The 19,942-nt window shown below is 43.0% G+C and overlaps 1 protein-coding gene across 1 annotated transcript; it reads left to right on the top strand.

Moving 5' to 3' along the window:
- Nucleotides 1-1,878: 1,878 nt before the first annotated feature.
- On the top strand, nucleotides 1,879-14,371 carry LOC132474104 (sodium channel subunit beta-4-like). The gene is made up of 6 exons (XM_060074538.1): nucleotides 1,879-2,784; nucleotides 6,407-6,570; nucleotides 6,784-7,003; nucleotides 7,780-7,909; nucleotides 8,760-10,791; nucleotides 10,829-14,371. The coding sequence occupies exons 1-5, from the start codon at nucleotides 2,691-2,693 to the stop codon at nucleotides 8,857-8,859; spliced, it is 708 nt and encodes a 235-aa protein (XP_059930521.1). The 5' UTR covers nucleotides 1,879-2,690; the 3' UTR covers nucleotides 8,860-10,791; nucleotides 10,829-14,371.
- Nucleotides 14,372-19,942: the final 5,571 nt, after the last annotated feature.

Raw genomic sequence — 19,942 nt, 5'->3', positions numbered from 1 at the left:
GTAAGAATGAGGACGAGGATAGAGGATACACTGAAAAAGGGATGCAGCACTGAAGGGGGGAGGGGGATGAGGAGAAGTGTTAGAAGTCAGTGAGAGGGAAGGGATGGAGGGATGGAGGTGTGACGAGAGCAAACAAAGGGAGCAAACAACAGACCTGCCAGCCATCTGAAGCTCTGCATGCTGCAGCAAAAAAATCACCCCTCCCCCAAATCTCTCTGCTCTCCCTTCCACAACACCCTCTCCTCTCCCATTATTCACTTCTCACCCCTTTACCTTTCAGCCCTGACATCCCCCCCACCCCCACACTCACTGCCTACCCCTCCCCCCTCATTAGTGAGATGTCCATTGGGGTTCCGCCTTCAACACAGACAGCCTCCAAGCCTAACGCCTAAATGTATGTGTATGTGATCACTTTTGGGCTCCGGTGTAATGTGAACATATATCTGGTACATTCACACACTATATAGGTACATCTTTGATATCTTGTCTTTGATATCGCTCTTTCTCCCACCCTGTTCCTCCAGCCGCCGCCATAAGAGCCGCCGCCGCAAGAGACGCCGCCGCCGCAAGAGGCGCAGCCGCCGCCGCCGCCGCAGAAAGGAACGCCGCCGCCGCATGGGACGCCGCCGTAGTGGGAGACAACGCAGTGGGAGACGAAACCCCACACCCACTGGCCCGCTACAATACATGCACTTGTGTGTGCGCATGTGTATGTGTGTATGGCATGTGCGCTTGTGGTTGTATCTACGTGTGTGAGTGTTTCTTTGTGTTTTTGTTTGTGCACGTGCGTGCTTGCGTATATGTGCATGCTTTCATACACTAGTGGGGTATATGTGGGACAGTTGTTGTGGTGGGTGATCCATCATGCCAGCTGTACAGGACGTAGGGGAATACCATGGGAAGAGAGAGACATACATTACCAACTGGATGTTTCACAAACAAAAGCACAGAGGCATATGGCCATAATACATAATGTGGAAAATATGGAAAACAGCAAAGCCCTTTGAAAAATACTTTTCATACGCATCAATCATTATGAATACAATCCTTTTTTAAAGGAAAAGGTGATCACATCACTACATATAAGTTGATTTATTTGTGTATGTATCGGTGGTTGCACCATGCTATGTGATGCAAAGTGTTTTTTTTAAAAAAACTGGAGCAATATTCACCCTCTCATGGGCATTTCAAAAACTACTCCAGTGGTTAAACAACATGTTACAATTGTGTTACGAGGACTATATGGGAGCTTCAATTAAGTGGTTTTCAAATGCGCAAATAAATAATGGACATCATGTATCAGACTCATTAGGAAGCAGGAGAGAGTGGAGTAAAAGAGGCGAGCACCATGTGTGTGTCACGCCCCTGGTATCTGCTGTTGGGGTATGCACAGTCCTAAAGCCCCCCATCACAGAGTACAAGGGGGCGTGTTCAGTCCTCAAGCCCCCAATACCAGGCAACATAGGGGTGTATTCAGTCCTAAAGCCCCCCATCCCCGGCAACAGGGGGGTGTGTTCAGTCATCAAGCCCCCCACACCAGGCAACAGGGGGGTGTGTTCAGTCATCAAGCCCCCTATCCCCGGCAACAGGGGGGTGTGTTCAGTCCTAAAGCCCCCCATCGCAGGCAACATGGGGCTGTGTTCAGTCGTCAAGCCCCCCATCCCAGGCAACCAGAAACATAGCTTGTGAACAGAGACCCTCTTGAGGAAGGCTGACTCAGCTCGACACGCCCCCTCCTCCCCTATCTCGCCTCTCTCTGCTTTCCTCCGCTCTCTTCTGCCTCCCCCCCCCGCCCACCCACCCCATCCCGCTCGCTCTCTGAGTACCGTTCCTCCCCCTACACCCCTCTCTGCAGCACAGCTCAGCGGCTCAGTCGTCGACGTGGCTGCCGAGGGACACCCAAATGCTTCTTCCCGCCTGCTTCTCTCGCGACGACCTTCTGGCCTGGCTGTGCTTCAGCGCTTCACGCTCCGCCGCCGCCATCACCCCTCCTCCACTACCAGCGTCGGTGATTTGATTTCCCTCCACCTTTTTGGCGCGCAACTCCCGCCCCCTCCACGCAATGCTTGTCAGCTAGACTGCATTCCACCCCCCACCTCTTGCATGCAGACCTGCCCGCCTTACCGCCTGCCTGACTGATTCCCCTGACGCCTCGCTGCCGCTTGCTGCCGTCGCTCGTGCGCTCCGACCCAAAGCGTGTTTGTCACCCCATCGGTAGGTAAACCGCGTGCGCCACACAGAGAGAGGGAGAGAGAGGAGAGAGAGAGAGAGAGAGAGAGAGAGGGAGAGAGAGAGGGAGAGAAGAAGGCTTCCCCTTCTTGTTTTCCATCTTCTGCCCAACAACTGCAAGGAGCAGCTGCGGCCGAGGCTGCACTCTGTTAAAAGAGGGATTGGTTTTTCATCTCGCCCCACACACATTCCTGGGACGGTGCAGAGTAGGTGAGGAGAGGGAGGGACCAGGAGTAGGACCTCAGACTCTGGACAATCCCCCCGCCCCCTCCCTTGCTCTGGGCTGCCCAGTTGGGGGTATTTCCTCTGTGTTGTTATGAGGACACACAAGGACAGACACACACCACAGTGAATACAGAGTCCAAGTACTACCAAGTACTGACCGCCACCAGAGGGACTCACAGACATCGCACTTGGTGATAAAGTAAGGACAGGTTGACAAAGAGACGGACAGACGTGTCATGGCGTACAAGGATGGCAGCGGATCCAGACTCTCTGGACGACTGAGGTCGGGGGATCTACTCCATTCTGGGCTGGCGTTGTCGGTGCTGCTGGGTGAGTGACATGCATGTCCCCCCGTTGCTGTGATTACCACTGTTGATAGAACCACGTGACTGCATTTGTGTTAAGACGCTAGTGAAGTCGAGCTGTCGACTCCTTATTTTTTATCGCTCTGCTCCAATTCTGTTTCCGCTGCTCTTTAATTAATTCTGTTTAATCACAGAAGCACGCACACACACACAGACACACAGACAAGCACACAGATGGACAGACACACACACACTCACCTCCCCTTCTATCTCCCCAACTTTCATAGAGGCGTGTTCCTTGTGTTGTTTCCAATGACACCAAAGGTCACGTTGAAGTTGCAGTTCTAGGTAATGTTTACGGTATGTAGGGAGGAAGAAATAGTATTTTCTAAAATACAATTGGCCTAATGTATAGATTGCAGTCCCATGCCAATATATGTTGTGCATATCGAAAATAGTAATATCAGTGTTTATCTTTGTATGCCTACTCAAAACCTTTCACAATTGAAGTAGTGAGTGAAAACAATTTGAAGACATTGCTTATAATTTATAAAAAAAATAATGTTCTTTGCTCCAGTGCAGATCTTTCTAGTAGTCTGGAGTTTTGAAGCTTACATACCATTTTGATTCTGCCTTTTTAGTTGCGAGAGAGAGAGAGAGAGAGAGAGAGAGAGAGAGAGAGAGAGAGAGAGAGAGAGAGAGAGAGAGAGAGAGAGAGAGAGAGAGAGAGAGAGAGAGAGAGAGAGAGAGGCTACAATCGAATAGATCTGGTGGTCGTTTAGTGAAATTTATTTTATACATTTAAGTTGGCAAGTAGGTCATGGCTGAAATAGCATACCCCTTTGAAGTGATTTTCATTATTGTACATTTCTATAGACTTCTTCTTCTCTTTTTTTCCACCATGAGGGTTTAAAGTGATCGGTCTTCCCAATAATGTACATATGCCTTGCTAATCTCCCCATTTACAACAAACAGAAAGAACAAAGAGCTTGCATTGCTATTTGTGAAATACCTATGTAAGACTAGCTAGAATGCATATTTAAAAACAAAACGCTTGTATGATATAATAAAACGCATTACAAAACGAAAAGCTTCAGGAAGTTTCACTGCGACTGAGCGCCCTCTAGGGGCAGCTTTGAAGATCACTGATGTTGATGTGATTGTTATGTGCGTCATTTGATCACTGCCACAGGAAGAACGGTATTAGTAGGCAGCGCCTTGCTATTTTCTTCAGGCACCATATGCACTTATTTTATAATAATCATATTAAACTTTTAATGCTGCTAACAACAACCACAACAACAGTAATATGAGGAATAACATAATTCATTAAAGCTTTACTATAAAATGTGAAGACAAAACCAAGTTAAAATAATAGATTATACTAACCGTTGGCATTAAAATGTAAAGCACTGAATCCCTTCCAGCAGGGGTACAGCAAACATAGGAGATGAACCACAGGAAACCTGAATGCGATTAAACTCAAGGATATTCTTGACTGTCGATTGGTCAGGGGGTGAGGTCACGTCCGGTTCCTGACGACTGACCGTAAATATCTTTTCTCACCTTGGATAGAAGATATCACTTCCCTCTCAACTCCTTGCTCTCTCCATTGCTTCACCTATATTTATCTATCCTTCCATTCCTTCATTTAATCTCTCTGACCGTCACCCTTATTTAAGCCGGAAAATCTCTCATCCCTCTACCTTCTCCTATGTCTCCCTTGTTCAAACATACATCTACATCCTCCTATCACTCCATTCTCCATATATCTGCTAAACTCTCTATACCCTTCTCCTCTCTCTCCCTTTTCCTCTCTTTACCCCTCTCATCTCTCTCTCCCCTCTCTCCCCTCATCTCTCTCTCCCCATATATCCCTCTCCTCTCTCCCCTCTCCCTTCCCTCCCTTCCCTTTCTCTCTCGACACCCCTCCCCTCTCCTCTCTGTCCCTCCCTTCTAATTTCCCTCCCGTTTCTTCTCTGTCCCCTCTCCTCTCTCCCCCCCAGTTACCCAGGATTTATTGGAATCACAAAATTATTATCCATAGCTAAACGAGGGCGTCACTACCCTCAAGCGTGACTTTTAGCTTGGTAAGTACAAACCATGGCCAGCAGGGCGCGCTGCAGGGTTTGGCATCTCCCTCGGTTCCCATCTCATTCCAACATGTGTTTTTTTTATTTATGGGAAGAACAATCACACCATCCATCTGGCTAAAGCTGCGTCTCCCCGAACTCTACCCTGGAACTAGGAACCATTGCAGGGACTAAGTGCATTTTCCACCGCCGGAACCAGGGTCTAGATTAAGTGTGTTTGGTATTTGACGTTAGGATTTCTGCTACAGAGTTACTATGTAAAGCAAAGAAGCCAACTGACATTAATTATTGATGCCAACCATGTATTTCACTAAACGACCACCAGATCTATTCGATTGTAGCCTACCTCTCTCTCTCTCTCTCTCTCTCTCTCTCTCTCTCTCTCTCTCTCTCTCTCTCTCTCTCTCTCTCTCTCTCTCTCTCTCTCTCTCTCTCTCTCTCTCTCTCTCTCTCTCTCTCTCTCTCTCTCTCTCTCACACTCTATGATCTCAGTCGACATGAACACATTTGGTCTCCACTGCTGTGTGTATTGAATGGTGAAATGATGGGGAGACATTGTTGTTGTGCTTAAAACTACGAGAGTATTTGTCATGTGGGACATGGCAAAACAACGTATTGACTAGCCAGATTGACCTGTAACCGCAAGGTCGCTAGGTCGATGATGGCTTCTCCTAGATAAGAGTCGAGGTGTCCCTGAGCAAGACACCTAACCGAAGCAGCACATAAGTGCTCCTGACTAGCTGGCTGTCGCCTAGCATGGTTGACATCACCGTCGCCATGGAATGTGTGTATGAACCGTTATAAATTGCTTTGGAGAAAAGTGTCTGCTAAATGCCGTAAATGTGAATGTATACATGGATTTAGAATTATACATTACTACACCTCTCTTGAGTTATCTATCAATGTGCTGGAGTATCATCAAAAATAAATCCCATGATGCATTTGGATGTTGTTGTTTTTTACATAAGAGGAGCTTCCTTGTCATTTTTGGATTATTGATTAGTTATGCCTCACACTATTAATCCCACTCCAGTAGGCTACTGCTGCTGGAATTACTATGAATATTTATATTGGGATACAAAAAACATCCATGCACACACGTAATGTTATCCTCAGCAGTTTGGCGCTGTGGGGTTATAAATAGGTGTGTGTTTGTGTGGGTGTTTGTGGCTGTCCCTTAACACCATGGCACTCCTAGCCAGCTATACTAATAGTCAGAATAATCCCTGCATTGTTATATGTTATATTTTCCTTAAAACCAAACATTCTCTATTTGGGAAGAATTGCATTATAAAAAACAGTAACATCTATGTCTTTGATTCTTGTTTCACCATGTGACATAAGGTAAACCATGTAATTTAGGCTTTATTCCTAGTTGTGAGATTCAACTGTCAGACATTCATATTTATGCTACTTGACTCAGTTATTTTATTAAACTGATGCTATATTTCAGCCCTTCAGTGGTCTTTAAACAAGAAATGACCAGAGACACCTTCCCTTATCAAACTCCTCCTCTGTGTGTGTTCTTGGCCTCCTCCTGCGTTCTGTTTCCAGGGTTCTGGTGCGTCAGTGGACTGGAGGTTTCCACAGGGAAGATTACAGTCATGGAGGCCATGAATGGCTCCACGGTCCTGATTCCATGTACCTACTCTTCATGCATCGGCATTCAAAGGCTCTACTTCAACTGGCATTACGATGACAACGGGACCATGCTGAAGGTAGAAACCCAACAAGCTTCCTCACCTTGTGCCCGCACGGGCACCAAGAGCTCTGTTGAAAAGTAGATCCATACCTTTTCTTGTCATGCTTGCAGGTCTCACTCAATCTTCAACCAATAATGAGGTCAAACGACATAACCTCTGAAATGTAATGAATGGAGGTGTTGATATACGTGTGTGTGTGTGTGTTTGTGTGTGTGTGTGTGTGTGCAGCTCTGCGAGGGGTCGATCGCTGCCGAGGGTGCTGAACCCCGCTTCAGCGTGTACCATGAGCGAGTGGAGTTTGTTGGCAACTCCAAGAAGAGCAACATCTCCTTCCTGCTGTACAACATCACCTTCGCCGACGAGGGCGACTACGTGTGCTTTGCACGCAACTTTAAGGAGAAGAACCGAAACCACAGTGCCACCTTTACGCTCCACGTGGTGGACCAAGGTGTGTAGTGGGACCCCCGACCCATGGCTGGAGGGGTACTGCTCAATTGTTATCAAGACCTTTCACTAACACCTCATATGCAAATGGTAAAAAGTAGATGAATACACATGCAGGGGCGGAGCAAAGAGAGCCATCACCCCCTTTCCACACAAGGATTACTGAAAGAAGGCCCAGCAACTGGGAAACAGTGGGAAGATGATGATAGCATCGATGCTTATGCTCCCAGTGTGTTTATTTAGCCAACACAAATGAATATAAAACATTGATGTAAACACTGCTGTGGAAAACATATGATGGAATGAACCAAACGATAATTCTTTTTCGAAATGACCACAAGCCATAATGTGACCTTTTCAATGTCAAAAATAAATGACACACACTACCTGCAGTAGCCTCAAACAACGACACTAGAACATACACCTATGCAGGCACACACACACACACACACACACACACACACACACACACACACACACACACACACACACACACACACACACACACACACACACACACACACACACACACACACACACACACACACACATAGACATACGGTGCACATTGGCACAAAATGTTACTGTTGATGAATGGGGTTCTGATTGGTTGAGAATTGAAGGGGAGGGGCCTGCAATGACAGCGTAGGAATTTAGAACGCAACATAGAGCGATGAGAAATAGACGGGGTATGTCGTCTTCCTGATTTGACTTCTGCTTTGGCTACATTTGACACTTTTGTATGTATAGTTTATACTTGTAGTTGTCTCTCTTGTGCAGTGGTGGAGATTGACAACACCTTGACCACCATCATCGTGTCAGTTGTGGGCGGAGTCATCGGCTTCCTGATCATCTTCATGGTGGTGAAGGCTCTTGTCGTTCACTTCATTCTGAAGAAAGACGACAAGAAGTAAGCAGAGCACTCACAAAATCATGTTGCTTCTCTCCAGGCAAATTTGCTCCACATATTTTCTTGGGTCAAATATTTCCAATTATATTTCCAATTTCTGGTGAGTATTACATTCAGAATGAAAGGAGAACCAAAGCCATTGTCTACTGCCCCTAAACTCATTTGTCAACCAATTTAAATGAGTTGTTTTTATAATCATAATTTCATGATATAAAACATTTAATCATGTCATATATTTTAATATTATTGTTTTCTTTACTCCACAGTCATAGATCATAAACCCTTGAATAAAAACGACGGATTGGTTGAGAAATGTAAACGTTATAGTGCATTCCTGAAAAACCACGGCGGCCCTGTTTACTCGTATTTGTTTAGATGCCAGGTCGTTGCCAGGGTGGCGATGTTGACCTACGATCCAAATGCCCGTGAGGCGTCTATGTTTCTAGGTCTATGGTTTAAAGGTGACATATTATACCACCAGGTGTTAGTGTGATTAGCCCAAGCCGTTTTGAAAATCGGCGTCTTCTGACATCACTCGTGGGTGTGTCCACCTAGATGTGTGCTGGATAGATCTACCAACCTACCCAGTGGACTGTACTAAATGTTGCTCATCTATCCAGCACATATCTAGGTGGACACGCCCGCTAGTGATGTCAGAAGACGCGATTTTCAAAACGGAGATGTCTCTCAAATCTATCGGATGCACGTCGTTTGGTCAACGAGCCCTCTGAACCAGGCAACCGAAACACCAGGGATACACCACAGCTAGATAGTGGGGCAGGGGGGTTCGTCAGCAATAGTCCTTTAGACGTGCTTATTAATCATTCATATGTTTTTGTCTGTCTTCCAGTAAAGAGTGTCTGGTGGGCTCCTCGGCAGGGGTGGACAACACGGAGAACGGACACACGACGGCCAAAGGCACCGAGGCCAAGGGAACACCGAAGGCATGAGCGAGTACACTGTGTCTGTGTGTTTGTGTAGATATATAGAGGTCAGTGGTCACAATAGCCGCAGAAGGAAGCACTACAGATGGACTGTTGTATCATAAGAGTGGCTGACCCCATTAGCTCATGTCAGACGATATTAACAACAAAAAAAAATACACATCTATATATATATATATATATATATATATTTCATGCTTGAAATTTGGAATGTGTGAAGTGAGCCCGCCCCCTAGCTCTCTACCTGCACCCTGCGTCATCAACCCTGCTCCGAGATGACCTCTCCACTCCTTACACTTCCCAGCCTGGCCAGTCTGCACATCTCTCCCTGTAAAACACGATGGCTTTCAACAGACACGCCATCGGGAAAGTCCTCTCGGGAATTCTTGCAGTGTACGACGTATGGCTTGTACACAGCATGAAAGCGGCTGGGTTGCTTTTATTTTAAAAGGTAAATTTCATATGAATACTCCTTTCTATAAAATTCAAACTAGCACGTATGATCGTGCTCTTAGTATAATAGAAAACAAAAAAAAGAACCAAGAACGATTTTTATTTCAAGGAGTTTGGAATCAAGGATTTTCTACTCTTTTCTGTTGTGGTGTCCATATAGCCACAGAACACAATCGCCCGGAACCACACAGCAGATCGAATACAGGAACACACACTTTACTATAGTGTACTGCCAACACTCTACTGCCGTGATGTCAACTGATAGTACGACAGCACAACCTCTCCTGCCAACGTCCGGTATTATCATCGCAGGACACGTGACCAATCCTGAACCGTTTTGTTTACAAACTAGCATAAACACAACACTATGAAGCACAGATTTCCTGATCTGATGTTAATAGATAAACAGCTGCCACCAATCAAATGATGGCTCACCATTGGTTGAAGACGAAAGCTATCCAATCAGAAAGCCCCTCTGGCTGTAATCTGACCTTTTAACCTTCATACCGTAACCACTGCCACAGTATTCTCAACTACTGGTTTACCAAGGAGTCCGGTATTTGCTGAAGAGGGCAGACAGAGAGATACCTTAGTCTTCAGCTTTTAAACTAGCAGAGTTCTTAGTAGTAACAGTAGTAATAGTTTATAGGAATAGTTTTTGATGTGGCAGGGGCTGGCAAGTCTAACAAATGTGCTTCCTGAGGCAAAATAGTCGATTCCGTTCTGCACCACTTTTGGTCCCTTTGCTTTAGATAAGAAAATAACTTCCTCCATAGGGAAAAAACAGGTGCCTGTTTGAGAAACCCAATAAAATACACTGAAAAGCAAATAAAATAAATAGGAATAAAAGGAAAACACGCCCAACCACCCACGAAGAAACAAATCGACTCAAATCATGCTGCTTCTGATTAATAACTGATGCATTTGGAGCATGTGAATTTTTTTTAGAGAACATATTTATGTCTGTTTGTGTCTGACATCACCTCATCTGTCATCATGTCAGAACCCCAATGCGTGATCCCTCAATGCAGATGAGAGACAACTGTCAGGGCGGAAGTTGACATTCATTCACAGCATGCTTTCTAAAGACTTCTTAAAAACTGCCATTGCTTCACAGGCCGTCACCCACTAAGGACAGCTAGCACCACTTACCAGTCAGCCCAGTTATGGTGGCAGCACTTACGGAAGAAACAACATACATTCATACTAAGAAAGCCTAAACATGCCGTTTGACATGATAGAGACATGGAGGGCCTTTGCTACGATAGCACGAGTCTTGCAATGCTGAAAGCTGGCATAAACAGACCATTATGTTCTTCCCAAAACACATATTTGTTTGTTGTTTGTATTTTATTTCATATTACCTGTTATCATTTTCTATTGAGGTCCTTTTTTGCCTGGCCGTTCAAAAACTAGTAAAAATTTAATGTTTTGTGCAGTGGTGTTAATATCAAGAAAGCCATGCAGACTGAAAAAATATTTTTTGTAGTTTTAATTTGTTAAAACTACAAAAGAGTTGGAGTTCATCCATGAACTCCAAAATGGAGTTCATGGATGAAAATAAACTAATCAAATGATAGATTATAGATTTAATACATTGATATATCATATGTAAAGGATACATTATACATGCACACTGTATGCATTTGATTCCTATTTTGCTCTGTGCCATGACTTGGTGATTTAGTATTTATAAAAAATTGGTATTGTCTTCTTTGTCACTTTGTGAGCTGTTGAGCTCCATTAACAGTCATTACATCACCATTTAATGTTGGGAATTAAGAGATTTATGAGACAAAGGCGTCATCGGATATGTATGTCATCAATACTCTTATAATGGTTAGCATGTCCATTACCACTCACAGTCTGTATTCCAGGCTTAATTGTGAGAAACACATCTCTGTTACAGATCTATTATTTTGCTGCTGTACAGTGTCTCTACCAAAGCTGTCAGCAGCCAAATGCCCCCTAGTGGCGATGCCATGACAGTTCAGCTTTATTTTATATATATTTAGAGGTCGCGTTATTGCAAGGGAGCAATTTCATTCTCGTTCCAAACTACATATTTTTTTAATTAGCATCTTCATCCGCGGCTGCTCGCTAATATTGGAGTGCATGCGTTCCATGTTTGCGTTCTGGAGAAGCAATATAAGTGGTCTTCTGAGGACTGGCACTTTATGACATTGTAATAGAGCTGTGGTGGGACACTGTCTGTCCCTTGCACAGATAACTACGTATCCAAATTGTACAAATGTATTTGTTGTACTGAAGACATCCTTGTTTAGAGTCTACCATGGCTAAATGACAGCTGTAATACTAACGGCTCGCTAAATAGGTTTCACAAGTACCATTGGCTCCACAGCATAGAATTATTGGCATTTATGTGGCTACATTGCACAGAAAGAAATGTCACACCAATTCATAAATGAAATAGGAATTGTATTAATAAATCTATAATATATATTTTGACTTAATGACAACAACACAAATACAAGGCAGAAGAATTCAGGAGAATCCAATCCATATGCTTCCAACACCATTTGAAGTTAATTGAAGTAAACTAAAATGCGACTTGGAGTGTAAACATATTTTGTGATGACTCATTTTTATGGCCAGGCACAAATGGGTTTATTTTTGACCAGATATACATGTGTCAATCAATCAATCAAGCAGCAATGTACCATGCATGCTACTGTAACTAACACCACACACACACACACACACACACACACACACACACACACACACACACACACACACACACACACACACACACACACACACACACACACACGCGCGCGCACACGCACAAACACGCACGCACATACAAACACACACAAACGCAACGAGTTAAGCTATTTCCCCAGTAACGTTGTGTGTCTGAATCTTCCAAAGAATAGCCATTTTGTTGAGTCATGTTCGATTCAGCTACAACATCATAGTCAGAATTCAAATATGCTTTCTCCAAATCTTGTCTTCCATTTCAGACTTTTTGGCTATAAAACACGCATGGCTCTTTCAATTTTCCCATGTCGATGCATCCTTGTGCTTGCATCTCTTCCTTGACATGCATAATGTTCCCTGCATCCAAAGCATTGTTAAAGTGAACATCATGGCCTGTTTCCACCATGGACTTGAGAGGAGAGTGCTAAATTATATCAATAATCCAAACAACACAGAGAAACCAACCCCAAATCTCAAATCTGAAGTGGGAGCATAGATTGTAACGAGACACAAACTGCTACAACCTACATCCATGCATCATCGATTGCATTGCCTTGACGCATATAAATATAAACACATTTATTGAAGTGATTTTCTCCTGCATGTGTGCATGAGCTCTGAGATGAGCTGATCTGATCGTAGGAACCCCATACAAAACAGGCTTACTGCTAAGCGCTGGTGCAGAGGCAAAGGCCTGACCACCACCTCACAGGGGTGGGTCTTCAAACAGGAAATGGAAGTGACCCTCGCCCCAAATCCAACCCTCTTTCTGGCAAATGAATAACCCTCACATTTCCCGTTTCCAGTATTGTTTAAAACTTGGTTGAGAACTAAATTAAAACGGCAAGTGGGACACTAGATGTGCCCTATGACCCCTAATCCCACTATGACCCCCGTCCAAAACATGTTTTATTTACATTTTCACGAAGGCCAACTTGGCTAAAGCAGGCACTTTAGATACTTATTGAATACTTTTTATTCAATGTTTAAACCTTAGTATTATTATTATATGTATAAGAAAAGGTTTGACATTATTTTACGTAATAACTATATCACTCCGATCCCGGGTAATGAATGTATGGTGGATTACAAAGCATGTCTATACCCAATAGATTATTATTATTGATCCCCCTGCTCATTCCAGATACACATGGGACAATAGTTAACTATCTGAGAGCATTAAAAATAATGTAAATAAATGTCATTATTTTTTCTAGCCGAGTGAATCCAACTGCAGCATTGTAACGAAGCACGACACTTCTAATGACATGACCACACTACAAAAAGTTAATAAGAGGTCTGTTCATGCTATACTACTAATAACTACAGCTTATCGAAATACATATAACAACCCTAATATTATTATTCATACGGTACACTGAACCAATGTCGTGAGATGCCATCCCACCGCTACACTGCCGTGTGCTCTTACAGCAGTGGTCACATGACTGCTATTCAGAACCAGAGGACCTGAGGCCTACAGCGGCAGAAGCTCACACTGCCAGACCAAGGTGTGATGTCCGCTAAATACTTTCCACATTCCAAACCCTTTCAGAGAAAATACCTGATGACCGGTTGGCTTCAAACACTGCCCCGAACACAACCAGAACTAAACCAGAGAATGTTTGACTCAAACATGACGCAGCTGTTAAACGGAGTACATTGAGATTGGACTTGTTGTTCCTCTTCGATATGAGAAATTCACATTTAAAAAGAGCTAGGTATTTTATGAAAGTTTCCTTTTAAATTCTGTTGTACGAGTTTGCGTATGTTATGTAGAACCATGGATGAAACTAATATCATGTTTATTCTCCCTCATGCTCTGTAGTAGTATCATAATAACACATTGCATGATAGTATTATTCTGTATAACATTTATGGTGAACTGTAGAGGAAATCTCAATATTAGTCAGCTAGAGTTTGAATTATAAGCACAGGCTTATATTAACCTCACTTGTTGCCACTGCTTTTTAACCAATGTGTATGTTTTCTTTATACATTTTAAACATCCGCCAAACTTACCACTGATATCAATGGAACTCCATGGTAATTACACAAATATCTCGGAGTAAACAGTGTCGTTCTAATCTTACCAGTTAAACAAGGGACTCCCGTAAATGTCTCAGTTTACAATTTTCTGAACACAGTCTGTGAAACACACACTCCCCACATCCGCAGTCCCTCACCAAAACCACTTACCAAACTAGATCTGTCTTTCAATCAGTGTTTAGCCGCTGCTATGTGTGTCCATGTTGCTCATCCTGCTCACTGACTATGCAGGATGCTTTTCTTTCCTTTTATTTCAAACTGCTGAACTGGAAAATTAAACGATTATTTCAAACTCTTGATAATCCTGTTTTTCTGCCAATGATCAATATATTTTGCGTGTGTGTGTGTGTGTTTGTGTGTGTGTCCTGTCTGTGAGGGAGAGGAGAGTGAGATGCAAAAGTGAGAGGATGAGAGTATGTGTGACATACATATTTAGCTGCATGAATAATGCAGGGTGAAGAGGCCTTGGCCACTTCTGTCGAGAATGTCAAGATTATATTCAGCCCAGCAAACCCACTTTACAAGAGCAAGTGTCAGATAGATTTCTTGAGTACAACCAGCCCATCTGGGGTTGAATCCATATTCAATAAAATATATAATCAACCAGTACACAAGTGCTAGTCGAATGGCATTGAAAAGCAAATCAAAGTACAAATCATATTACTATGCAGGATCCTAAGTATGGAAGAAGATAGAAAGATAACAGGAAAAGGAAAATAAACGTTACGCATCCGAGAGGCACATTTTTACAACCCTTCAAGTAGTTTGACTGAATATTACTTAAACATAAACTAGTATTTTCTCTACTACTATTACTAAAACTTTTCTCATTACTAATACTACTTTCAATATAATGAGAACTTTATTATATCTATTTTATCTATCTAATCTCATAGATAAGAACTCAAAAGATATCTAGATACCTCCATCACACAGGTTTAAATGTGAGGACTAAAACTTTGACAATAAACTGATTATTATTCAAGTTAATTATGGGTTTGTTGCCATATCTGTGTTTTCCCCCTATAATAACTCTGTATTAAAGGTGATGGTATGCTGCTATAACATTAAAGAAAGCATAATAATGTTTGACAGGCAGGCACACACCTACTAGTGCAGTCTCCTTTCACAACGTGCCTGTTTGGAACGGACTGATTGCAATTAACTGGGTCCTCACCAGTAGAGCTGCCAAGTGTCAAGTTGATCGGAAAAACGGTTGTCAATTTATTTTAACGAAGGACAAGACAAACAGAGACTCCTTCATAAGAGCAAGATTAGATGGCACTCCATTGTATGATGAAGAAACTTGTTGAGGCAATCAATAGTGTGGGATAGGACAAGGATGTTCACCTGCAATCCTGCTGTGACTAAGGTTCACATAACACATATTCTGGTGTACCCTGTGATTCTAGACTCTGAAGGGCTCTCTGTCCCCATCTTCTGGTGTCTTCATTTCTCCACAACAAAGACGCACCAAACGCAAAAATTCAACTCAAATTCACTCAAAATTGGCAAATATTTCTGCACAAGTATAAATGAAAAGATTTGAATACGTCTAAACAATTTAAATTCTCCAGGTAATCAACATTCTCACAAATCGCATTACAGACAGCATGTGGGCACACATAATGCATGCAGTACCTCTCAAGGTTCCCATTAATTTTACTAGATATAATTCAGCAAGATGAGTAAAATAAAAGGTTTGAGTGCTACGCAGGTTCTGTGATAATGATTTCTCTCATTGTGCTTCAGTACCAAATGAGATACAAAGGTTTTTTATACTTTCATGACTGGTCTTTCATGACCAGAAGATGGTGCTGTGACTGAGGACATATTTCCTGAAGTCACCGCCCCCAGCATCTAGGTATCAGCAACAGTATCATAGTTTATACAATTACAATGAAAAAAACAGCATCATACAAAATACATGTAACTTGAGGTTGTGGTTGGCTCCAGTGTGGATCCAGCTGTCTGTGCTGGCTAGACATGGGAACCAGGCCCTTGCAGTCATTAGGTCTTAGTATTGCGTTGTTTCATTTATAACACCGCACAGCGGTCACACGCTCATGTTTCAACGTTTCAAATTTGAAGGCATAGCAAAAGCCACCTTGACTGACAGTAAAACAATGTGTCTGAAGAGAGCAATATGTCCTACTCTAGGCTGCTAGATAGATAGATCCTTTAATAATCCTTTACAGGAAATTACAGTGCCACAGCATCTTCAAGAAGACATAACCCCACACATTTCCTCAGATAGCTTCCATACTTAATAAGTTGAAATACAATAGATAAATGTAAATAAAGTGTGATGTTTTTTTTGTGCATTACAAAAACTTATAGCAGCTGGTACACAAGACTTCCGATATCTCTCTCACATTGGTGCAATGAAATCATTCTCTGACTGAAGGTGCTGCCCTTGTCAAATCAGTTGAAAGAATCTGCTATTTTAACTCTCTCTCTATGTAATGAAGCAATGGAATCCATACATATATATCAGGCCCAACACCCATCCAAAGGTAAACATGTACATCATGTGGATGTAAACACTCCGCAATCAGTGACGTCGATCCTCACCGCACATCGCCGTCTCTGATTACACCCTTCAAAATGGCTTCCAATTGGTCACTTGACTCACAGACTATGTGCTGAGTGTGTGTAGTGTACCTGTGTGTGTGTGTGTGTATGTATGTATGCTTGACACAGTTCATCGAGGAGGGCTGTGTGGTGACGCAGCGGCACAGACGTTAGTGTTTGATTGGCGTTGTCAACTGGTCTTCCACAGCCGACGGCGTCTCCCTCGCTTCCGACACGCCTAACCCCTTGATCATGGTCATGTTGGCACGACCGTGCAGAGAGAGAGAGAGAGAGAGAGAGAGAGAGAGAGGGAGGGAGGGAGAGGGAGAGGGAGAGAGAGAGAGAGAGAGAGAGCGCGCTGCAAGCACATCTAATCTCTTTGTTTCCTCTATGTGGCTTCTGTCTTGTGGGATTCTCCCTCTTTGAAGAGAGTGTGAGTATGCGTGCTTGCAATGTGTGTGTGTGCATTCATGAGAGTGAAGATCTGAGTTCAACATTGTTTCTTTTGTCTTGTTTGACTTCTAAAAGTCCTCCAGTGTCCTCAGAGGCAACCCGTCCACAGCCTCAGTTAACCTGGGGGTGGATCCAAGGCAGCTTGGATCAAGAAAGACATTTTCTTTCTTGTGTTGAAAAAGGTCAGTCGACTACAAATGCAAACAGAAGATAAGAACAAGCAGAGGTGGTGAGTAAATGGAGGTGAAACAGTTGAACGAGATTATAAACCGCGGCATAAGAAACAGCGCGGTGTTGAAGTGCAGATGGTAGTTTGAGAGCAGACGTCGGAGACTGAGGAGGGGGGATCCGATCAAGCAACAGACACCTGATGAGATTACAAAGAAAGGTGTCATTTATCTGTCAAACTGAAAAAAAGTGATTCCATCAAACTCCTCAACACTTTGCTGCCGCTGCTGGTGTTTATTGGCTTCCAGTCGGATTGAGTTAGAAGGGCGTGTGATTGGCTGAGATTCACAATGACATCTGCCTGACTGAGTGAGGCCAGGGAACCCTGTCCTTAGGCTTTAGACTCCTTAAGAGTTCATCCGTCTCCGTTCTGAACTCTCTCCCGCTCACTTTAAACTGTGGCTAGTATATGACCAACTGTAACATACTGCACATAGCAGTTATAGTCGATTAACATGACATCATTCTGGGGACAGGATGTCATTCAAATGGAGTTGAAGTAAAATGTTAATTTCACAATGGCTACCCCAATTGATGATTACTTGAAACACGATTGGTAGATAAGGGTAATAATAATAATAATAATAATAATAGTAATATATTTATGTGCATAATATCAGCAAGATGTGTGATCGCGAGGTTAAATCATATAACTGGTAACTAGTTTGTGATAATGAGTAAAAATAACACAATAAAAAAAAACATCTCACTATGATTACAAATGATGAATCATGTGAAATAAGGAATAGGGTACACAAATGTCTTTTTAAAGGGGGCTCAGTGCATCATGGTAGAATCTTCCATCAAAGAAAGAGGAACTGAAATGGTTAAGCATCATCCCCATAAAGGAATTTGACCGCAAACCTAAGCTGCAGGTGTATTAGGCCACTAAGTTCACACACGGCCACTTTCCAGTTGCCCAATTTTCTTTCTTTCCTTCTGTCTCTTTTCAGTGTAGTGAGAAACACTTTTCACCACCGTTCCCGTCTCTGTTCTTATTTGTATTTTTGTTAACACAAATATTCTCCTCTTCTTTTCCTTCCCCTTTCATATTCTCATCACCGTCATAAGCCCATTTTTACTTTCCACACTATGGTCTTTACTTACGATGGGCGCATTATCCATAATTTCATAACTGTGCCTTCCTTTGTTGCCGGCAATCATTTTTTCTTTATTTAGACCTTTATCTGTCGCTCTATTATTTCCCCTCAATCTCACTTCTATTCAGAAGCCTTTTCTTGATCTGGTTCTCTCCATGCACTCGTCTCTTTGTCCGTTAGTGTACTGGCCAGGAGTCTGGATGGATACTGTGTTCCAATATGCGGCTCACCCGGTTCTCCCTGGTCTCTTAAAGCTGTCCTCAAAATGGATGGATGTTATTGCCTCTCCTTTCAAGTGGATAGGGTAAAACCTGGACGGCTTCAGCTTCGTCAGTTTGAATAAGAAATGCACAATGGTTTTATCCTGTTCTCTTCTATTCTCTTTCTTTCGTGGTTGAAAAGGGAGGATTTTTAATCTTATTAGCTGTGGGATTTCGCTAAACTAATTTTGTGTTTTTCTTTTTTACTTCAACTCGTGCGATTCCAGACAATGGAGCACTACCATGTTCACACCACATGAGCTGCCCAAAATAATATGCAGGACCAAGGAAGTAAACTAGAGATTGTTTAAAAATTAAAAGGGAACAAAGGAGACCATGTGAATGTAGATATTACACATATAACATATGCACACACACACACACACACACACACACACACACACACACACACACACACACACACACACACACACACACACACACACACACACACACACACACATGCGCACACAAACACATCTAGATGCATGCACAAATGCACGCACAGCGAATGCAAAATAGATTTGCAAATGAACCTGACTTGGTCTTCAGCAGACCTCACATCCTTCAAAGCGGACCCAGCAGGAGTTGGCCAGCTCCTCTCTGCTCGCCCCCTTCTCCCTTCTCATCTCTTCTAATCTCTTCTCTCTCTCTCTCTCTCTCTCTCTCTCTCTCTCTCTCTCTCTCTCTCCCTCTCTCTCTCTCTCTCTCTCTCTCCACTCGTCATCACTCTTTTGCTCTCTGAGGACTTTTCCAACAAATTTCAAAGCAAAGGATTTTAGGGGCCAGAATTCACAGCATTGTTCCGAGATTAGTTAACTGGGCATGTGGAGTGTGTGTGTGTGTGTGTGTGTGTGTGTGTGTGTGTGTGTGTGTGTGTGTGTGTGTGTGTGTGTGTGTGTGTGTGTGTGTGTGTGTGTGTGTGTGTGTGTGTTTTGGGCTTTGTTTTGATGACAGCAGACACTGAATTAATGTGGTAATGACAAGCAGAGAGGCAATTTGGATCCTACGGTGCCTTCTCTTGTTGGAGGTCAGAAGGTCAGCCGTCACAGCAATGTTCGTTCAACTGCCAAAGCATTTAGATTTGCACTGCCAGTGGTGGCGATAAGCCCACTTAATCTTCAGCCTTTGTCAGATTTCAATGTATTTGTTTTATCATTTGGATGCATAAACCAACCAAGCATAATTTTTGAATTTGGAGTCTTAAATGTGCTGATTTTGAACATAGAAAAAAAAATACACAAATCC

Source organism: Gadus macrocephalus, chromosome 16, assembly GCF_031168955.1.
Source record: "Gadus macrocephalus chromosome 16, ASM3116895v1".
In the NCBI taxonomy this organism is placed as follows: Eukaryota; Metazoa; Chordata; class Actinopteri; order Gadiformes; family Gadidae; genus Gadus; species Gadus macrocephalus.
This window is presented reverse-complemented; position numbering and strand designations above follow the sequence as displayed.

Bases quoted from the DNA above. Each gene is read 5' to 3' on its own strand.
- LOC132474104 (XM_060074538.1), top strand. From the start codon at position 2,691: ATGGCGTACAAGGATGGCAGCGGATCCAGACTCTCTGGACGACTGAGG. The intron at 7,004-7,779 runs GTGTGTAGTGGG...TCTCTTGTGCAG, and splicing joins GCTCCACGTGGTGGACCAAG to TGGTGGAGATTGACAACACC. The intron at 7,910-8,759 runs GTAAGCAGAGCA...TCTGTCTTCCAG, and splicing joins CTGAAGAAAGACGACAAGAA to TAAAGAGTGTCTGGTGGGCT.